This window comes from Psammomys obesus, unplaced genomic scaffold, assembly GCF_907164565.1.
Source record: "Psammomys obesus unplaced genomic scaffold, mPsaObe1.curated_primary_1811, whole genome shotgun sequence".
NCBI classification, from domain to species: Eukaryota; Metazoa; Chordata; class Mammalia; order Rodentia; family Muridae; genus Psammomys; species Psammomys obesus.
In genome coordinates this window covers 10,972,276-10,995,416 of record NW_026586173.1, presented here as the reverse complement: position 1 = coordinate 10,995,416, position 23,141 = coordinate 10,972,276, and the positions used below count along the sequence as shown (strand labels likewise).

General features: G+C 40.5%; 1 protein-coding gene across 2 annotated transcripts in view; it reads right to left on the bottom strand.

The window, feature by feature from the left end:
• Dpy19l1 (dpy-19 like C-mannosyltransferase 1) overlaps positions 1 to 23,141 on the bottom strand; it is a 98,577-nt gene that overhangs the window by 39,466 nt on the left and 35,970 nt on the right. For both annotated transcript variants that reach the window (XM_055601395.1, XM_055601396.1), the window contains exons 7-10: positions 16,815 to 16,872; positions 6,940 to 7,031; positions 4,418 to 4,517; positions 2,560 to 2,637 (exon numbers count right to left, since the gene is read on the bottom strand). In XM_055601395.1, coding sequence (XP_055457370.1) covers positions 2,560 to 2,637; positions 4,418 to 4,517; positions 6,940 to 7,031; positions 16,815 to 16,872 — 328 coding nt within the window. The remainder of the gene's footprint in view (positions 1 to 2,559; positions 2,638 to 4,417; positions 4,518 to 6,939; positions 7,032 to 16,814; positions 16,873 to 23,141) is intronic.

Here is a 23,141-nt window from a genome sequence, read left to right as displayed (position 1 = left end):
TGTGTAATGTGTGCAGAGTTTTGGTTCTGTACCATGAAAAGTTACCAAACTGGACAGAGATGCTCGCAAAACCAGTGTGAGTGTTACTACTGCCCAGCTGTGCACAGCAAATTAGTTCAGAGGGCACATTCTGTTACAGGATTTCTGCCATGTAAGATGTGGGAGAAGTTCCCTGGGGAGATAATTCCATATATTCTTTCTTAATATAACTTTGGGAATCTAGAAATAGGTAAAGAGATAACAGAGGAAGACCGGGGATATTTAGTTACTAAAAGCATGTATCAATTTTCCAAAAAGAGAATAAACAAAATCTTGTCATTTCAATACTTATTGAGTTTCAGCTTTCCAAACACTCAGCCATAGTTGAGTGCAACTGTGTTTCAGCCCAATGGAATGAATCACTGCATTTCATTATGAAATGTACTTTAAAGTATAAAACTGCATTAACCAGTTTAGGGAGAAAAATTAAGTCATATTTAAGAAAATAAAACTAGAAAACAATTGTTTAACTTCAGAATTCATAAAGGGAAGTAAAAGTATACAACAGTTAGCAATGTGTCTAGCCCCCCGCCCCAAATCAGGGGTGTTTGTTTGCTTTAATGTGACTTCATCATAATAACAGATTGAAGAGGAAATAGCAATAGCACATAGATAGTCAAGGGAGAGAAAGAAAAGCTTTTCATGAAACTTATTGTTATTCATTTCTGTTGAAAAGTAGTCAAAGCACAATGAAGGCATGTTAAAAAAGAAGCCACACAGAATAGCAGGCTAAAGCTGGTGTAATCCACACAACAAACAAAATAAAAACAATGGATTATAACACTCACAAACAAAGAGATCCCACCTCTCTAACAAAAGAGAAATTTGCACAAATATTTGAGCATGACTTTGATCACCTTCCCCTGCGGAGGGAGCAGCCTTGCCAGGCCACAGAGGAAGACAATGCAGCCAGTCCTGATGAGACCCGATAAGCTAGGGTCAGATGGAAGAGGAGGAGGACCTCCCCTATCTGAGGACTTGGAGAAGGGCATGGGAGGGAATGAGGGAGGAATCTACAGCTGGGATATAAAACAAATACACTGTAATTAATATAAAAAATAAAAATAAAAGATTTGAACATGAAGGTCTCAGGAATGAAAACGAGGGTAATTAAACACATCAAAGATGCACAGATTCACAGAAAAAAAGAGAACATTTAAATTATAACGAATTATACTATTTTATATACAGATATTATATTTAAAAAAAGTGTCATGAGCCACTATGTATTGCTCTTTTAATTATTATTACCATTTGAAAAATGATTTAGCAGTTATAAGGTTGAACATGTTAATAATTTAGCAGAGAGTGGTATTAGGTAAGGACTGCTGAAAAAATGCCTATAAGCTTGACCCAGTCTTACTAGAAAGACTATACACCACTATTTGTTAATGAAGAAGCAGAAGTGGCAGCAAAAGTTTCAATATTCTTCAGCAATGAAGCAGAAATAAACTGTTTTATTCAGGTCATGGAGAATACACAGCAGTGGGCGTTTCTGGACTCCAGTAACATGCAAATCTCAGAAACCTGAGAGAAAACTTCAGCCTTAAAAAAAGACCATTTATATCATCCTGAAAAACCAAGTTTTTAGTTCCTAAGTATGTTGACTACTTCAAAATATCTACATAGCAAAACAGAAGAAAAGCCCCTCAAAAACAGCCTACTGAGGACAGTAGTCACCTCAGAGCGAGGTGAGAGTGTCCCACGGAATGCTAGGGCGGCAGACTCATGCTCACGAATACCGTACACAACTCTATTCATAAGCTTCTGATAACTACACATAAGAACATCTCTTAGTGTGAATTACAAGAAAAGGCAGTTATGGTCCAACGCAACAACATTAAGATCATGAGAGAAAGAAAACACTGATTTTATATATAGAAGAAGGAATGACAGAGGGGAGACAGATGGTTTCAAAGCACAGACATGCAACCAGCATCAACCATCTAGCCTCAGGGGTTTCCTCCTGCTGCTCCACCAACTCAGACTATTGTTCTGTGTGACAGTACTGCCTGCCTGCCCTCCACCTGGTCCTGCTCATCCTTACCTGGGCTAAGCCCCTCCCTCATGGCCTCCATCTTCTTCCCCTGGCTTTGTGCTCCCCACATGCCCTCTTCTCTCTTAGGTTTTTGTTCTTTAGTTCTTTCCAACATGCATTACAGTTCCAATTTTCCCATTTGACTAGGTCAGAAGAAGGAATGCTGAGGATCATGTGTCTCACACGGCAGTGAGTGGACCATCCACTTCATTTTAACAGGTGGCTCCAAGGAGGACAGTGCCCCAGTCCATGTTCACTATGCTCAGGCACATAAGCGGGGCACAGGGCCCATCATAGAACGAGATACAAATGAAAACTTTCGTGGTAGTTATTTAAAACAAGGGCAACTGTGCCAAATATTGAACAACACTGATTCATTAAAGACTCATGTCACAACTAGTTTAAGGCATGAACAAGTCAGATATCAATCAGGAGTTTATTAAGGTCAAACTAAGTAGAAAGCAAACAATGGAAAGCATTACCATGTGGATATAAATGATCTTCCGTAATTTACATGTATCAATGTATCCCACAACATACACTGCAAATAAGGACGCAATCTGAAATAAAAAAGAATCATGTTAAAAATAAGTTATATACAATCACATATGTACACATTCGTAAAACAAGTAGCCATAAGAGTAAAGCAAGACTACATTATTTTTCAGATTATCTTTACAAAGGAATTGAGTGCTTTAGTTTTCCTTCCAGCTCCCAATGTATTATTGAATATAACTATTAACTGATCCTCCGCTTATCAGTTCTCCTAACGTGCAACTGTCAAGTATCTACTCTGTGGATTGTCCAAAACAGCGCTCATTTTAATATCAGCACCCAGGAAGCTGAAGCGAGAGGATCATCACTTTAAGGCTACCAATATTCTGCCTCAAAATAAAATAAAATAAATCAAAACAGTGAATCTTACTGACATCTGGCTGAGCACTGCATATGATGCTGAGACTTGAACGCACTACCATCTGGCGCTAACCCAACTAGTAAAGTGGGCACTTTCATTCCCTGTGTTTCAGAAAAGATAAATCTAGAATGAAGAAAAGTTAAGGTTTTGTTTTTTTTTTCCTTGTCTTCCCGCTTTTTTTGTTATTTGTTTGTTTTGTATATGAAGGCAGTATATAATTAAAACTAAAATACATATCTGCCTTTATTTTTGAGTATTTAAGAGAATCTCTCTGACAGCATTATATAAATGTAGCAAGCATAATTTCATTACTAGCAACTGAGAAAAAAACCTGAACCCACAAAAGCCTCTTCTCTCAGAGGACTACTTTGTTTTAAATGTAGAAGAGAGAAGCAAGAATACATGGAAAGATTATAAATTACAGCCTACTAGGAGAGCCCCATCAAGCAATTTGCCTGTTCATCCTTTTGTCCCATGCATATTTATTCTACATGTAAGAATCTAAGGCAGCCAGACAAAAATTCCACAATGGATTGGGGAGGAGTTCATGAAGTTCTCCCCTATTGGAGGATCTATTTGATGATGGGGGGGTAATCAGTTTTTTTTAGGGATTTAGGGCCCTGAGATGCTATTCACTTTCCAACTGATGACTGCACAGTCAGGCACATACAGGAAACTAAATGTCCTCAGTGGGGGAAGGGGGGTGCATAGCACACAGGAATGGGGGAATGTGAGCACTGAAGTACATGAGTTGGAAGGAGAAAAGGGGAGGAATTAGAGGAGAGGGAACAGGGGGAATGGATTTGATACATATAAACAGAATGTACACAATGATACACATATTTATGGAACTAATCATAAAGAGAACACATTTCACTTAAGAGACGTACTTTGGGTTAACTTTTCAGCACACTAATGATTACATAATAACAAAGACAAGCATTCCTACTCACCTAAGTTCTATTAGTAAGTAATAATACATTAATACATTAATAATATATTACCTTAATGCATTAATAATACAATAATACATTAATACATGAGTCTCACAATGTACATTAATAATACATTAATACATGAGTCTCACAAACATCCACACTCTGAATTTTCTTTATAAGAAAATTGACCTAAAACATCTTAGAACTTAAGACTCATGAAACAGGAAGAGAGTGTTTCAGGGATGATGACAGTTGGTATATATACATGCAATATTAATAAAAAAATAAAAGAGCATGATATGAAAGGTGGACATAGGAGGAGATATAGGGAAGAGTGGAGGAAATGGTATTAATAAGTACTCATATATAAAATTCTCAGAAAATAAAAATAAAAAATAAATCTTAGTTACAGTTTGATAAGAATGAGCTCACATAATCAGAAGCACTAAGCTCAAATACTTACATATAAAAATGTGCCCACCTTACCTGGGTAAGAAGCACAAACTGGGCAAACTGCCAAGGAAGCATGAAGAATACATTGGAAATGCAGAGTGCAACCAAACTCCCTCTGTAAATTTTTGTAGCCCTTGAAAAGACAAATATCAGGAGGTTTAACTACAAAACAGTCCAGCATAGCTCCAAACTGCTGCCAATTAGAATCGCAAACAAGATCTGGAGTTCACATAAACTGCACACAAGATGAATCAAGGGTTAGAATTTCTAACAAGGGTTAGAAATTATACCTTCTGATTCTCAATTATAATAATTTTCTATAAAAAGTAAATATCTATTATTACTGCAAAACCACAAAGCCCTCCAAATTGAGGGAGGGAGACCAGGTGACTATAGTCATATATTTTTGTCACATTGCATTTGGTGAATTTACAATTAAACTTGTTAAAATTCTGAGTCAACAGATTCATTTAGTTGAAGAAGTAAGAGAATGTCTAGGAGAAATGACAAAGGCGTGAGCTAAGCAGTGTGTAGACAAACACTGCAGGGATGGAATGCTGGGTAAGAGTGGGTGACAGGGCTCTGCCAGGAAGCAGCATAAAGCCAGTCTTCTGCAACTGCACCTTGGACAAGGCAAGTAGAGAGGCAAGGAAGGAGCCGCCATTAGGGTGTCATGTTGGGGCCAGCTGGTACTTTAGGAGGCTTTCAGGAGCAGCTTTTGCGCCCATGTATGAGCCAGTGCCAAGCCCCTTAGCCCGCCACCATCTGCCTGCTACCACCCTCACAGCAGCAGAGTGTGCAGACTGGCACATTAAGGTGCAGAGCAGGCAGCAAGGGATGCCACATGGGTGCCTTCCTCGACTTCTTCTCCAAGGAACTATCCTCCTTTTTTGCTCTAATTCAACCCAAGTATTGGTCAACTGCAGACAACCTTAAAGATCAAGAAACTAGATGAAATCCAGCACTTTTGATGAAGTAGAAGAGGCAGGCACTATCTGGCTTCACCCTGTAAGACAGGGCTCCGTTCTGTGACGCTTCAGCTGCAGCCCTGGGTTTGCCTGTGCCCATGTATGTGCTGGACGGCAGTGAACACTTACTTCTAACTTAGTAGGTCACAGTCACATGGTTGGAAGGCCACTCTGTAAACCAAAGCATTTGTCAACTACTTTGGAATATGAAGCTTGATTTTCATTTTATAGGCAAAAAGGGAAATTGAGAATTCGGGGAGAGAATGTAACACTAATCCAGCAGCTGGGTACAGAACACACTCAGAAGACAAGAACCAAAAGAAACCAAAGGAATTCCAGCTGGTGATGATCAGTTCACCACTATCTCAGACACAAAAACAAACACTAAGAAAAACTGAGAAAAAACAAACAAACAAACAAACAAACACTGTAGCACCAGAGAAGGTGATTTCTCTAATACCTGAATGTTCAAAACCACTTAAAACTCTAAACTGTACAAACCAATTCACTAAAATAAAACCCATTGCTAACCTCATTGCTAAAGTATTCCTGCCCTTGAGGAGGCAGGAACAAAGGGTGGTGGGGAGTGATGCCACAGAAGAACCTTGAGGAAACTCAGAAAGTAGTGTGCATAAAAAGGTGGGCCACAGGCACAGAGCAGCCACAGTAGAATGTGTCTGAATTCTTGGGGATGTCACAGATGGGGTAAAGGGGAATTGAACGTGTAAGCGGAGGTAAGGTTTCTAGTCACCTAACCCGAGGCAAGGGAGATGACCCTGGTTATCCAGGTGAGCCCAGTGTAATTACACGGCCCTTAGAAGTAGAAGAAAGGCAGCAGAGCAGTCTTCACTACTGTTCTTCAAAATGCAGCAGAGCACTGAGTAGAGTTCTCAGACCAAGACAGCTCTGTGTATTTGTAGGCTTTGGCCCACAGGCCCTATTCTAGGTCGGTGCTCTGGATCATGGCAATGCCTGGGAACACTCAGGATGTTTCCTCGGAGACAGAAGCTGCTCTTATGCTGTCAGTGGTACTTAAACCTAATTCACTTCTGTATTTCTAGCAGGAATTCTCCCAGCGTTTCTCTGGTCTGTATAGGTGGTTTCTTTCTGTACGATCTGATATTTAGACAACAGACAAGCAGGAGGACACAAAGCGCATGTGTCCGTGCTCCCATCTGGGACTCTCTGAGTTCTGTTCCAACGGACCGAGTCCTACAGGAGGGCATTCAGGGCAGCCAGCCTCTCCCTTCTTTTGGCAGCTGACATGGTAAAAGAAAGACGAGGGTATGTAGAGAATAGACATAAATGTGAATTTACTCATCTTGAGCAGTTGCCATGGACACAGAAGAAAAACAGGACCAGAGGGCAGGCGAAGGAAAGGTGTTTGGTATGAAGTAGGTTTTAAAGTTACATTTTTAAAAAAATACTGAAAATCATCTTTATTAATTCACTGTAACAAGATCACAATACTTTACTATGGCAATTTTTATTAAGAAAATAAGACTCTTAAAAAAAAAACTTACAAAGCTCTAGTTTATATTATTTAAGGGAAAATAAACCTCCAACAGGAGAATTAGTTCAAGTTACCTGAGAATATGAGTCACAAGCAACATCTGAAGCACAAGGAATGGATACGAGAAGCTTTCACGGAGAGGAGGCGTCCACATCACACGGGTACACTGAAAAACAAAAAGGCCACAGGATGCACTTCCTCCAGGTACTGACTGAGTACCGGGGGAACGGTGCAATCAACAAACACCAAGTGTTTCCCATCTGCACTTTAAATGATGCACTGCAAACAAGTTGCTGGGTTTCCTATAAACAGGAACAGTGGGAGGTGGGAGGCTCAAGAGACATGCAGAGTGTATGTGTGCCACACTGTTCTTACCCATTTGTCCATCAGTAAACCTTCGTTCTTGATTCTGTATCTTGGATACTGTGCCTAGTGCTGTGGTAAACTTTTGGTAAAACTTTACTATTCTTTGGAGACATGCCTGAGAGTAGAATGGCTACAGGTTGGATAAATATTATTTACAACAACCCATGACACATTTCAGAGCAGGTCGAAGGGTGAGACTGTTGATGGCACACAGAGGTCCTCAGTGCTGGGAGAGACACAAGCACTTAGAGTTCAGACTGTGATCTCTAAAGAATATTTTCCCCAATAGGATACAAGATTCTGTGAAAACTGTTGGTTTTGTATCTCGGGACAAGGTGATACTGAGACATCTTTTTGTATCAGAAAGAAAGTGACTGAAAGACTGAAAGAACCTATGAAAAGAAGTGATATGCCACTCCAGTCTTTCTCAGAAGTGTCTCCGCGCTGAGCAGCAGTGAACGGAATGCGGATGTATGGCTGCCCCAGGTGCTGCCCACGCGACAACTGGCTGCTCAGCTCTGCACAGGACGGTTACCCCACCTCTGCTCAGAAAGCACCCTGGAAGACAGCATGGAAAAAACTTAAGGGACACGAGCCAAGGGAAGGCTACGAAAAGTTGTCTCCTGTGCATAACGTAGCCACTGCGCTATGGCGGCCTGCACTGGGCCCAGGCAAAACTCTGGCAGTTAACAGGTGATCATGACTCGGGGTTCACGGGGCGCTTCTCCTCTCTGCTGCACTAGATCCTACCGAATGTCCTGGGGAAGGGCCACACTATAGAACTGCCTTATGCATATTTATGCTCACATCCACAGATCTGTGCTACTCTCAAGTCTGGCAGAAGTTTCCTATTGTCATGTATAACGGTTCACTCAGGCTCATAATAGTTCAAAGTGCTGAGAGCAGGAGACTATGAGTGTTCAGTTGTTTATGAATCAACTTGTCTCCACCAAGGCCCTAGAATCATCATGTAACAGGCACATAAAGAATCTAAGAGTTGGATGAGGGGAGGAGGGCTGTGGACTAGTCTTCTGGACGTGACTTAGCTACTGCACACATGAATTCACAGCAGCCATGGCTACCTACAATCCAGCTAAGGATTCCAGCATGGATATGGGTAGGGCTACCACGGGAGCACGCCTAGCGGGAGAACTAGAGCCAGCTGATGGCAGCTGTGGGAGAGAGATTCACATTACTTTGGTGGAGGGTGCTCAGATGTCAATGCCCTAGTGGTTTGCCGCCTACCCATGTACTCGTCAATGGCTGACCGGACTCAGTGTACTAACAAAGCTATAATTAGAAAGAAAGCTTAGAATTGGGAGGGAGAGGTACTGGAGGTCCTGAGGGGAGCTGGGGGTCCAGCAGACACTGTTCACAAATAAGAAAGTTTCAAAGAAGAAAGTAGGAACCAATTTCTAGAAAGTCTCAAGAGTACCAAATGCATCAATAATGAGGGAGATAGGAGTTATACAATTCCCTTGGAGGGAGTTAGGAGTGTAGACTGGACAGGGTCAGGGGAACACCTGCTGAGAGTTAAAGTTGTATCTTCTATCTTGATATAGAGCAGCAGTTCTCAACCTTGGGGGTCTAAACTCCACAGGGGTTGCCTATCAGATATCCTGCATCCCAGATATTTCCATTAAGATTCATAGGTAGTAGAATCACATTAAGTGGCAATGAAATGCTTTTATGGTTGGAGTCACCACAACATGAACTGTCTTAAAGGGTTGTAGCATTAAGAAGGTCGACAACCACTGATCTTCAGAGTGGCAATGTACCTGGGTACTTACGTAAAAGCTGCTCAGCTTGACAGTTACCATATGTGGCATTAACATATGTAAATTATATACCATTTAAAGTCAAGGCTACTATTGAATTTGTAGTGATTTTAACATTAAGAATTACAATGACACATTATAGAGCACTACATATAAAAAGAACATATATAATAATAGTATATAATAATAGAAGAAAGGGAAATTTTGTCGTTATAGAACAGAAACTACTAAACATAGATAAAATAAGACAACCAGGAAATTGCTGTTTTCAAAGGCCAACAGAGTAAGTGATTCAGGCAACAACATCAATGGATGTGAGCATTTAGTTAGATGCATCAAGGAAATAAGACATTCTATATCTCAAAGTATCAAGATACAAACCACTTACTAATATAAAAGGGAACAAGAGCATCTTTTCAACAGATAAATCTAACTTTTGCCAGCTGAACCATGGGACTGCTTGAAGAAATCCAATAATGTGGCAAACTGATCTCACAAGCCTCTCCATGTACTACAATAAAAATGATATATCTCCTGCTATAGTCTTCAAACACTGTCACATCAGGACCCATTTGTGAGGAAACAGAAAAGTTCAAATCATGAAGCCTTTACAGAGCAGTAGGCCCAAATTTGTATGCCCATCCTGTAAAGTGGACAGAAGAATTGCTCTAGAAGAAGCATTCTAGATAAACTGATAACTAAAAACAATAGTTGGTCCTTAAATTCTGTATCCAAAACACAAGCATAAAGGAACTGAGTGGAATAGCTAGTATATTATGTACAGTATATTATATCATCACTGAATTTCCTAAGTATTAAAAAATTCAATCGTTATGATGCAGCAGCTTTCAGGCAACATATACCAAGGTGTTTAAAGCAAGATGCCATCAAGCCTGCATCTCATATCCAAATGGAGCAAAAAAGAAAAAAGAAACCTGGCTGCATAAGGTGTGTATGCAATAGTGAGACAGGGCAAACATGAAAAACGCCAAATAAAGAGATCAGCAGGTGAAAGCACTTGCTCAAATCCTGAGTTCATAACCTGAGCTCTATGTCCAGGACCTACATGGGAAAGGAGAAAACCAACCTGAAACTGTCCTTGCTTTCATATGTGGTATATGTGATATGATAAACAAACATACATAAACACACACACTCATATTCATTCACACACTCATACATATAACACAATATAACAAAACCTTAAAAGAAATTTAAATAAAAACTGGTAAGTCAAAGTGAGGGTAAACGTGATCATACTTATGTAGTAAATATAAAAAAGTTACAGTCAGAGAACTGAAAACTAAACTGGTGCTTCCTAGCTTTGGGGGCAGGAAGGAGAAATGGCTGGGAAGGGAGGGCAGGAGAAAACTTGGCTCAAAAGCACGGAGGTTCAGTCTAGAAGAGTGTCGGTGGTCTGCTGCACTACTGTATCCACAGGAAATAACACAGCATGTATTTCAAAATGTCTCTAAGAGCACATTTAATATCTTTAATTACAAGTGTTGGCAATTATTTTGACTGAATCTACAGTGCATACACAGATAATATAATTTTTCTATTTAAAAATACATTGAAAGTTAATAAGTCTTCCTGCTTAGTAAGCATAAGCTACTAAATCTTTAGTGGTTCCATTTAATGCATACTGGGATATTATAACTTCCTACTATAAACTATATTATCAAGATTATCAAAATTGTTTTCAGTGGTCTTAGAATCATTTTCCAAATCTTTATAACCAACATAATCATGCCAATATATAACAAGTATCATGAGAATTTATGTTTTAATTTCAGTTTAATTAACAATTAAGAGATTCGATATCCTACTATAGAGATATCTGCTCATGCATGTTCATTGCTGCCCTGGTCAAAATATCCAGGACATGGAAGCAACTCAAATATCCCTCAACTGATTGATGGCTAATGAAAGTATGGCACATAGTCACAGTGGAATCTATTAAGGTGTAGAGAAACTTAAATCTGCAGGTAAGCAGACAGAACTAGAAAATACTGCACGGAGGTCACCCAGAACATAGAGACTGATCATCGTCTGTCTCCTACTGTGGATCCTAGCTCCAATCTTTAGAAACCCAAGACTGCAAAGAAGCAAGGAGAGAGCTCTAGAGCTGCGGGTATTAGCAGGCAGGTGCTACAAAGAAAATATGGAAATACAGAGAGAAGGACAGATAACACTAAAGATGTTTGAAAAAGCCATTCGGAAACATGTGATAAACTAACTTAATGTGTGTATACAAGAGAGACTGAGAGTGAGTGAGAGTGAGTGATAAGTGAGAGAGAGAGTGTGTGTGTCACATTGTTGGTCAGAGAAATACAAAAGTCTCCCAAACCAATGTGGTCTATTCATTTCCATTGCCTTTGGTTATCTTCCAGAACTTCAGAGCCTATTGCTGAAGACACCAACCACTTTAGACCTAAGATCTGGAGGAATTGTGATGCAACTGGACTGGAAGCCTCCTCCCTGAGGACAGGCTCCACGGTATCAGAAGGCACTATATAAGCTGTCTAAGACAAGAAGCTGACAATAATCCTACCCAGCTGTAGAGCCACAGCAGTGACTGGACTGGGAAGATATCCACAAGGTGCAAAAGCAGCACTTTTGCCTGGGGCATAAACAGCAGCATCTAATTAGATTCACCTCTCGATAGGAGGGACCTCTGCCTGGTAATAGGTATCTAGCTAACTACCCATGGCTGGAGAGGTCACAGACCTGAGCAGATAACCGACTACTTCCATTTATAATTTCTAACTATTCAAAAGCCCTATCCTTATACAAACAGGCAAGTGGAGCCCCCCTCCAACAGTGCCTCTTTATACAAGAGATGGGGGCGATACAGACATCTACACCTGATCAAACTGCACAGTTGGGGTACCCAGGCCCAACTGGCAGATCTGCAATAGAACCCCTACACCTAAAACCCAAGAAAAATTGTGGAAGAGGGGAGAGAAAGACTGGAGGAGCCAAAGGCTCTGCTTCTACATAGTACTCTCTAGACAGGACAGAAAACACGCACCTAAGAAATCTCAACAAGGGTCGCCTCAGATGAGGCAAGCATAGTGACCTGCCACTGTGGACAGGGTAGATTGCAAATGGCCCCAACACTAGATGAAGCACAACACCTGGCAAGTAGCTACTAAAGGAAGAAGAGTCCGTTTTCACCAGGGTGGATGAGCACCCAGCTAGGTTGTTTAATTATAAATGGTACATATAAACAATGTTAAATGAACTCAGCATGCATGCACTCACACACACACACACACACACACACACACACACGCACGCACGCAGGCACGCATTTGTGTGCACACATGTATATACCTTTAATAATATAATTAAAAATCATAAACTTGGGAGGGAACACAGGAGGATTTGAATGGGTAAGAGGGAATGGAATGATGCATATTAAATATGTTCTTTAAAATAATAAATAAATTTAAGAAACTAACATGAATAATTATATTGTGAGCAGTTTTAAAGGGTTAATTAGATAAGACCCACAAGACAATATTTCCATGTACTTTCACTTGCTTTTCTAAAGTGAAAATTTGCAATTTTTGTTTATACATGAATATAATTATAAATGACAGTATATTTTATATAAAACATTGACCGTGTATACTAATTTTTAAACATCTCTATGAAAAAAGCTAACCAATCCTATTTCACACACACACACACACACACACACACACACACACACACAAGCACACAAGGAATTTCTAACAGTTAAAACTTGAAGCATGGCTGGAGAGAGATGGCTCAGCAGTTAAGAGCAGATGCAGGAGTTCAGTTCCCAGCACCACAGTAGAGTACTCACAAATGTGACTCTAGCTCCAGCGAATCCATTGTCCTCTTGGGCTCTGCAGGAACCCACACATACCTACACACAGACACATACACACAAAGACAACATACACACACTCTCACACTCACAAGGCTGAAGAGCATACAGTATAGCTGTTTCTGCTTTGTTCTTTGCGGTGCTGAGGCCTGACTCCAAGGCCTCCAGATGCTAGGCCAGCACCCTTTCAACAGCGCTATCCTCCAGCCCTGCAATGGAGTCCTTTGTACCCTCCCCACCACCACCCAAACCCTTTCATGTATAAACGTTTCTGACAAATCAAGTTAAGGAACACTGTGTTGCTGATATTTCCTTTAACTGGATTGTGATGCACACTGTGTAAGCTCACTTCTCCCTACATCCTCAAGTATTTCTTCCTTTGGTTTGCCATTTTCTTTTTCTACTTGCTGAGATTGTGTTCCCCATTCCACAATCTTTCTGTGGTATTTATCCACTTTCAACCTGTGATAACCACCTTGCCAGGTGAATGTCAACATGGACAGCTGTGTGATTCTCACAGCTGGCTCTTCTCACTGTATCTGCTTACCATGGATGTTATTCTCCCTGTAAACCTGGACTCCTCTAACGATCTTTCAGTGTTCTCTTACAGCCTGACCTTCATCATCTTTTGTTTAAAAACATTTTCAGTAAATTCTCTGAGAATTGCATACAAACATATTTTAACATCTTCATCTCCTTTCCTAATTCCTCCCATAACAACTTTCCCTCCTCCCCATCTTCCCACCCAACTTACATCCCTGCCCCACCACCGTGTCAAATCCAGTTTGTGATGTACAGACTGCAGAGTGGGGCCTGTGACCACGGTCTCTCCCTCCCCCAGCAACTATGGATTACTAGTAGCTCTTCTGCCAGGGGTGGGATTTCTTGCCATCACCATCACCACCACCACCACCACCACCCCCGCTCAGATTTTGTCTGGCTGAAGCTTGTACAAGTTGTCACAATCACTGTGAGTTCATATGTGCAACTGCCCTGGAGTGACTGGAAAATACTATTTCCCTGATGTTATCCATAACCTCTGGCTCTTCCTGGAAGATTCCTGAGCTATGCATTCCCCAGCCTCCATTCTTTTCAGTTAGTATGCTGCACATCAGCCTATGGCACACACTTCCAGGCTTATGACAAGGAAATGTTTGACAATCAGAACAAAGCTCTTGGCTACTATCATCTTAGCTTCCCACAGTGATATAACAATAAAGAATTAAGCTCATCTGCATGTTTTTATCCTGGAACGCAAACCCTCAGTACTGTCACTCATGGTGGTGAAAAGCTCCTATGTTTCATTTTCACATTTCAAATTTCAAGGTTTTTAATTTATTTTTAAAAGTTGTATTAATCCATTTGTGCTATACATTAATTTAGATATGCGGGGAGCAAACCCAGGACTTTGAGAATACTAGGCTAGCACTCTACCATCAAGCAATGCCCCTTGGCTTATGAACATAACAGTTCTTCTGTTAGGCAAAAAATTTATTTGTAATATAATCTGTGGGAAAAAATTATAATATGCCAAATACCGTCTTAGATCCACAACTGAGACTACTAATTAATAAAAATAGAACTTAAAAGTAACTAACACAGGCCTGGCGAGATGACTCAATGGTTAAGAGCACTCAGGACCTAAGCACTCAGGACTTCCTCAGGGCCTAAGTTCAATTCCCAGCACCCACATGGCAGACTGCAACTGTCTGATGCCATCTTCTGGTGTGCAAATGTTCATGACCAAAGTACCCATATACATAAACAAATAAATCTTTTTTTTTTAAAGCAACTATCAAGCCAAAACATATGAACAATTCACTGCTGTGAGTAAATATTTCTTCTAAGAAAGTAAAGTGCTAGAGCAGCAGGAAGCTTCAGCAGATAGAGGCTCCTGCTGTCAATCCTGACAGCCTTCATTTGGTCTAGCACAGAGTGACAGACATCTGAAAGCTGTCCAGTGACCCTCACATGAATGCCACAGCACACATACCTCTAACAACCCACAGAATAAACAAATGCAAGTTTAAAAAGAAAGGTACTGATTAACAGCCAGTGGCAACTTCACTGAGCAATGTTCTCCCTAGTTAGGGATGCACGAATAGGCAGGAGCAGAGGCGACAACTCCTGTCATACCAAAATCGTATACTTTAAAACAGGAAATACATTTATTTATGTTTGTTTGATTGTTAATTTGACAGGTCTCATTGTGTAGCCCTGGTTGACCTAAAACCTGTAGACCAGGGTAGTTTCAAACTTGAGCACTAACATGAAAGCTGTGTGGCCAGCTAGAAAGGTTTTAAAGGATTAAAAGGAAATGGACTAAAGTTCTAACGGTCTGAAAGCAAATGACATATACAATTATAGTTAAGTTTTGGATTACTTCAATTCTTATCAATATTTACCAAAACTGTAGTGTATGCTTTAAGTTTTAATGTCACTATATAAAAATATTACTCTTCTGCCCTAAACTAGTTAAAGAAAATATAACTGGTTATTTCCATAAAACTAAAATTCTAATTTTAATTGCTTCATGTATCTTTTCTTAAAAATATATATCAAACTAAGCATGTTTTAAATAAACTAAACAGCTGGAAAATGTCAAGAGGAAAAAAACCAACAACATAAAAAAAATCAACTAATGTGAATTATACTTTTAAAATTGAAGACTGTAAGAAACGATGTTCCTGCTACTTGGGCATCCTGGTTGTAAGAGAAACGTAAAGAGGGAAACCAATAATCCAGGACACTGGACCATGATGGGTACAAAGGCCTTTTGTTCTCAACAACAGTGCCTTTCTCACTGTGTCTGGATCTACATATTCAATAGCCCCATGCGGGGCATCCTATTCGCAACATACAGTGCTCCTTTCTTGCATTATTAAGCAGTTATTTCCATTGCAAACATCATTCTCATTGAATCAGCTTCAAAACATCCCACAGTCCAGGCTATTACAATATGCAGAATCCAGAGTCAGGAAAAAGCAAAATCCTTCTCTCTGCTGGTCCAAATTCACACTCCAGCAATGAACTGTTGCTGCTGCACTCACAGGTGGAAGACTCTAATCCAAGTCCTCTCTTCCTGCGTTTCTGTGATCCTAAACAGCGAGGGTACATCAGGTGAGAAGCTGTTAGCAACTGGCTAATAGTTCACCTTTGACTCCAGTTTGCATATCATTACTCACTCTTAAAACCTGTACATGTTCAAAGATTACAGACACTTGGGGCATGAAGATAAAAGATGTGGACATTTCACATATCTTTTTTTCTTCCTCATACAAATATTTCCATAAGAAGTCTAGACAGACATATTACTAAAAATTAATTTACAAGTATGATTAACTTAGAGGAAAGAATTTATTGAAAATTTGAACTTACTTGAATTTTACCTGAAAATTATTAGTAATAAGTAGAACTACCAATCTGGGCCAGCAAGCACATGGCACTTTATGTTTTAAACGCTGTAATAGGCTCTTTATGCATGGATTCATCTGATTTATGCAAAAACCCTATGGGATGAGTAACGTCGGGATTTTGTTTACAAAGCAAGAGAATGCACAGACAGGCTAACATTTGCTCAGGTGTCACAGATAATAAGTGGGAAAGCTGGAATTTGAACCCAGGCAGCATGGATCCAGAGACTATGTACTTGACAATATTGCTGTCTTTGGACTGCCTTGCATATTTGCAAATGTATAGGTTTGGCAAATAGTCTGAACAGGATACTTAAACGTGCATTACTCTAACATAAGGGACCAGCTATAAAAACCAGACTCACTATTTTCTCAAATCACTAAGACTCCTGTCACTTTGGAGACCACCAGCATTTAAATTTTGGTTTAAAATAATAGAATTAAATGCTTAAGAAACACTATTCCAAATCAAACATAAAGAAATTAAGTTGAAATTAAGTTGTATTTCTGTAGTAACCCTGACTACCCACCTCTCCATGATTAAAAAAGAAGCACAGCACTGTGACCAGGCCTCCCAGCCGGCTGCCACTGCAAAAGAGAAGAGGAAAAGGCAAATGCATGTCAGAAACGTAGACCAACCATAACTAGAAACTTAAAACACACACGGTACCATGATAACCTTCCACCAACACAGACTGCTTTGGCCACAAAAGACTTCTCCTGTTTTTATTTACAAAATGCTTGATTTCTTCCAAACTATCACCATTCAAAATACATTTTTTTTAAACTCACTTACCAGCTCAGTGATGTGACCAAGGCCTGTGATTCTAGCACTTTAGATACAAGCAGGAGGATCAGAAATTCAAGGCCAGGCTTATCTACATTTGAGTTTGAGGACAGAGAATAAGATCCTGTCTCAGAAAAACAAAACCAACAACCTGATTTGCCACCACAAAATGTGCATACTCAGAGGGTGGAGGGTGAGAAGTGTAGAAAAAAAAAAAACCTAAAAGAAATCATTTAAGGGTGTTAGTGTATCTGTTTCTCCCTCTAAACCATTCTCTCTAACCAAACAACTTCTAGTCCAAGTGACATTCATATTTGTCTGATTTTTTTCTTTTCTAATTATGATTATTCTTAATCAATACTTGTTAACAAAGGCATCTTCTAAATCAATGTGAAATACTGCAGAGTCCAGAGTACTGCAGTTAGTTTCTTTATCTCTTTTAATGTGTGTGCAGGTTTTTTTTTTTTTCACTCTCTTGCTACGTAACCTGTTTACAATTGGGGAAGGCACAGGCTGGTGCTTCTCTCCCCCTAGGACAGATCTGGGTGTGACTCATATTGGTAAGCCCTGGGTCAGTTCCCATCAGAGCGCAGACACAAAGCATGCCCTTCAGACAGGTGAACCTTGCCCACACTGCTGTCTTAACTTTTACTTCCCTCCCTATTGGTATGCTAGACCACTGTACTGTTTCCATGAAATGTACATTTTTCTTCCATGAACTGCCTGCAGTGTGTATTCAACTATTATGACTTCCTGCTCCTCTCCTTAAAGACTGTGGTGATCAAATTGTTGGCTGTCATGTGTCATATGTGTTAAAAATTACTTTGATATAATTACAATGTATTCAGTTAGAACTTTCAAAATATGTGGCTAACTATGTCAATAATTTTATTTTTTCTCCACTGCATGCCTTGTCTATGAAGGTTTTTCCTATTTCAAAATTTTATAGACAGCCACCTAAAATTTCTTCTAGTACCATGCATTTCCATTTAGATCTTTCATTTGGAGAGCTCTAATCTATTCTCTTTTAAGTTACCATTTACACTAGTAAGTAAACTTCCCTTTCTTAGAGAAATGCAACCTAGCCTTTCTCATACAGTAATTTCCTATAGTGTTTGAATCTTTTTTATTCTAGCCAACAGATTTAATTCTGTAATTATTTTACTGCCTCATGGCACCATTTTTATCCTGTAAGATTCTGGTTAGGTACAACCCAGGAAAGCTGCCCATCACCAGCCACTATTAGAGACTGTTTTGGTAATTCTCAGCAACTTGTTTTGCACAAAGTATGATCTAACAGTCCCCTTTACAAAACAAATGTTGTACTTCATCAAAATGGCACTAAATTTATGTACAATTTGTGATGGACTGTTCTGCCTACTCAATAACTAAATATGCCACTCCCCATTTATTCATCTCCATATTTTCATTACAGTACTTCAAAAAATACATGATCCAACAATATATCACTCAAGTACTAGGGTTAATCCTTCTGCAAATACAGAGAATGTGGTGAAATCTGACCATGGTGGTTGTTTTCATGATTTCCAAATGTTGTATAATCAAGGAAGACGCCAGAGATTTGAAGTAGGCGACCAAAATGCTGGATTTTTTTTTATAAATCTTTTATTTTTTTTATTAATTACACTTTATTCATTTTGTATCCCCCCATAAGCCCCTCCCTCCTCCCCTGCCGATCCCACCCTCCCTCCCCTTTCTGCATGCATGCCACTCCCCAAGTCCACTGATAGGGGAGGTCCTCCTCTCCTTCTTTCTGATCTTAGTCTATCAGTTCTCATCAAAAGTGGCTGCATTGTCCTCTACTGTGGCCTGGTAAGGCTGCTCCCTGGATTTTATAAATATACAGTAGTCTGTACAGAAAATGTGCTGTTGCTTATGTTTCAGAGCAGTGAGCTCTGGAGACAACTCACTCTCTGCGTATAGTTGAAAAATAAGACAAGAAAAAAAAAAAACTTTAAGAACTTAATATAAAATTCCCTTTTTAAGACTTCCCTTGAGCAAAACAGAACCCAAACTAAACCTTTCTGACTTTCATTTTCTTAATGAAAGAGTAGAGGTAGCTGAGACATGTAAGAGCTGCAAAGCCTGACCAAGTCTGTCCCCTCACTAAGCCTGACCAAGTCTGTCCCCCTTCCTTAGCTGCCACCAGCCCTGAGGCTCCTACATTGGCAGTATCAAAGGACACATCCCCTGCCACCAAACTGCTCAGTACAGGTTCCAGCCTGGTGCCTTCTGTCTTCTGTGCTAACAACCCAGGGAGGGGAGGCGGGTTTTCCTGACCCACTTCCACAACCTGCAAAGCTGGGATTCAGAGTAGAGCTAGCTTGTCTATAAGAGAGAATCTGAGTTGCAATCACCTTTTAATGATGTGACTTACAAAAAAAAAAAAATCAAAATTAGTGTCCCCAACACTGTTACTATTTTGATCCTAGAAACTGCCACAGATATGTTACTTTACTAACTAGAAAACATGTGGTAATCAGAATATTTAAAGTTGTTTAATTTTTTCCTCATTACAGTTGATATTTCAGCATTGCTTAGTAATTAAGGAAAAAAATCACTTGAAATATCTATCACCAACTGTCAGAAATCATGAAAACCACTATTGTGCAAATTTATAAAACAGGCTAAGCTTGCTGAATATTTGCCGCATGTGTGTACTATGTCTGTGTGCACATGTGTACATGTGTGTATGTGATAGTCAGCGGTCGACACTCAGTGTTTTCTCCTGTGCCTCTGAACCTGTGTTGGAGGCAGGGTCTCTTGGTCTGCCTGGAGCTTATCACACTGGCTGGCCAGCAAGCCCCAGGTACCTGCCGTCTCTGCCTCCCCAGCCCTCGGGCTTACAGATGTGTGCTGTGACACCACTTGGCTTTTTACATGGCCACCAGGGATCTGAACTCAGCTCGCATTCTTGTGCAAGCAAGCACTTTATCAGCCGAGACATCCACCAGATTCTTGATTTACCTGAGCCTCAATGATCTCAGACAGAAACTTAAAAAGGGGGCATCAAAACTTAAAATAGCCATTAAAAACCTTCCCAGTCCTAAAATTTACAGTTCAATAATCTTACTATTCAATTTGTAAAGACAGAAATCAATTATCAATTTTAATGGATTTTGCTCATTCTCTGATTAACAAATGTTAATTTATTCTTCGTAGTGCTACGTAGAAAATGACAGAACACAAAATGTAATACTTGAAAACAAGAAAAGCACAGTAAGAGTTTTTTAAACTATAGTAAATAACACTTGGAATGATTTTTCTTATGTAAATACTTAATAGGAAAGAGGAAAATGTGGAAGCAGAATGAAGAATTTGCAGTCCCAAGTTTGGGAATTAAGGCTCAAAACCCTCGCTGGCCTAGAGAAGAAGACACCAGAGAGGCCCGAGTTGAGAATCCTGTCCCTTCATTGATGCAATTCTTTATTGTCCCTATTCAATAAAGAACTACAGGAGTAGGGCCAGCCTCTGAGAGGGCTGGGGGTAAGGGCTCTTGCCACTCAAGCATACCAATCTGAGTTCATGGCCCTGAATGCACACAAAGGTAGAAATACACAATTCAATGAGTTTCCTCCACACACCATGACACATGCCCATACATAGATGTCATGCACACATATGTGGACAATAATGATTTAAAAAGAAGAAAGTAAAGAAAACAATAGCTAAGTAGAGTTAAAAAAAAAAAAAAAGGCTCTCTGATTGGCCAAGTCCTCAGCCTAGTTAATGCCTTCAGCCGTGCGTGTAGGCATTTACATGAACCTCCTTCTCACCATGGTAGGAACCATACACTCAGTACCAACCACGCCTTGCCATGGCAGAGCCTCCCAGATGATAAACATCCTCCCTGAGGATAAACAAAGTCACTCGTTTTGGAGCCTTGCTGTCAAACCGTCACTGTTGTCCTTAGTCACTTGCCCAGACACAGGTGCCAATTTACTGTCACCAGCATGTCAGAGCATGCCAATTCATGTCACCACTGTGCCCTCCACAACCTCCAACCAGGGACCTCCCACCTGCTCTGCCTCGGCAGCCTCTTCCCAGGGGCTTCCAAGTGCTGCAGCTGGAACCATCCTATCTCTTGTGCAGTTGCTTCTCTGAAAACTCCTGAGCTCTGCCTGTGAAATGTCTGCAGTTTTACACTTACTCACAGCATTCCCACACAGGAGGCCAGGCTGCCATCCTATTCCGCCTGGAGGGCTATGGCCTCATGGCCTCCTTCTCCCAGACCTGTTTGTTTCCCTAAACAAATGAGCTGCCTCAGGCTGCCACCATCTACAAAGCACTTCATATGTGAACTGCAACAAGCTACCACGGCCCTCAAAACACTTCCCTACCACTCTATTTCTCTCAGTTCCAATGCAAACAGCAAAGCACATTCAAATGTCTTGCCAGATCTGGCTCCTGCTCCACCTCAAGACCCCTTCCCTATTCTTCCCTACCTGAGGTCTGTGGTCCAGCTGCCATGTCTTTGTCAAGAGTCTAAGGTGAAACGACCACATGGAATGCAGGGTACAGAAGAGTGTAGTGAGGGCAAGGCTGCCGTACTGTTCACTGGAATAGTCCCAGTGAACTGAGTGAGGCTTTGGTGTTTGGGGTGACAGTGATGCACAGAGGAAAGTGGAAGGACTTGAGGTGTTCTGACAGAAGTAGCAGGGTGCTGGATCCACCTAGATAACAGAGCCAAGGGCAGTAGAAGGCCACAGGTACTTCCAGGAGTCAGGCCTGGGCATTATTGTCAAAGAAGTCTCATTTGCTAAGCCAGTGAAGTCATATAAGGGAAGGAATTTGGAAAAAGATGTTAGTATTTTCTAACAACAACATTCCTCATTTTATGCATACCAAAGAGAAATTCGTATCTTTAAATATTCATATACAACTGTTAAACCAAATGGGTTGGACGAAAGATGTAACAGTAGGCCAAGTTACTAGAACATTTAGAAAAGTATGCAACTGGCCAAGTTTCAGATGGTAGAATGCACAACTTATTTAAGACACATTTACCAAGTCCTGCCAAGGTAAGCAGTAAAAGCCTACTTTAAGATAAGGTAAGAATCAGAAAATATCACATAAAACTGTAGAAGCAAGACAGGTATAAAATATATTCTCATGAGAAATTTAACTTTTCCTTAAAACAGGTAGGAACCAGTAGAGAACTAAGAAAGTGATAATAAAAAAATGTATTTTATTTTACCACAGCGCCTCAAAAGAATAGAAGATCAGTACCTGGAACTGGATTGTGGGGAGATTGTAATGTCTATTCATTTCAAAGTAAATGGAGACATCAGTAAAATCAAATGAGGAGATAAAATACAGATAAATCTTCTGGGCCCTTGGCCGTCTGTAACATATCTAGAAAAAAAAATCATGTTTAAAAAGTTTCTCTGCTACTAAGAGAGCTGCTCTGACTTCCACTGACCAAGAAGGACGACAGGAGAACAGAAAATAAACACCCTGTGCACTGCTGGCGGCCGGGGTTCGCGTGTCAAAGAAACAGCACTTTCTGCTACCAACTCCATCTACACAAAACAAAGAAGCAGTGGAGGGCAGAGCAGACACAAGACAGAGAAAACATTCCTTCAGAGGAGGAAAGCCTCAGGGACAGAGCAGAATGGTCACAGGGACCCTGGCCAGCAGATATGAAGTGGCTAGAAATGCATGGGGGGGGGGGGGGGGAAGGCTGCTGGTTCTAAAGCCAGCTCAGTGCAAGACACAAGGTAAGAGAGGATCAGGAAAGTGACCCTGCCTGAGCAGTGGGCAGCTGCACTATGCACTATCACTTCCACTGGACAAACACATCCGGGATGGAAGTACCTAAGAATGCATCCATTCCTCCTGGCCTCCTCCTCTCCATAAGCAGATGCTGCTGGGGCCCACAAAGAAAGAGCTACAGCCAAAAGGAGTCTGGGGCCTCTACAGAGAGCTCTCCAGCCTCCTGAAACCTGCTAGTCTGAAAATTCCACTCCCTTAAAAAAGAAAGACAGGGATGGGGGAGAGGGAGAGAAGAGAAGAGAAGAGAAGAGAAGAGAAGAGAAGAGAAGAGAAG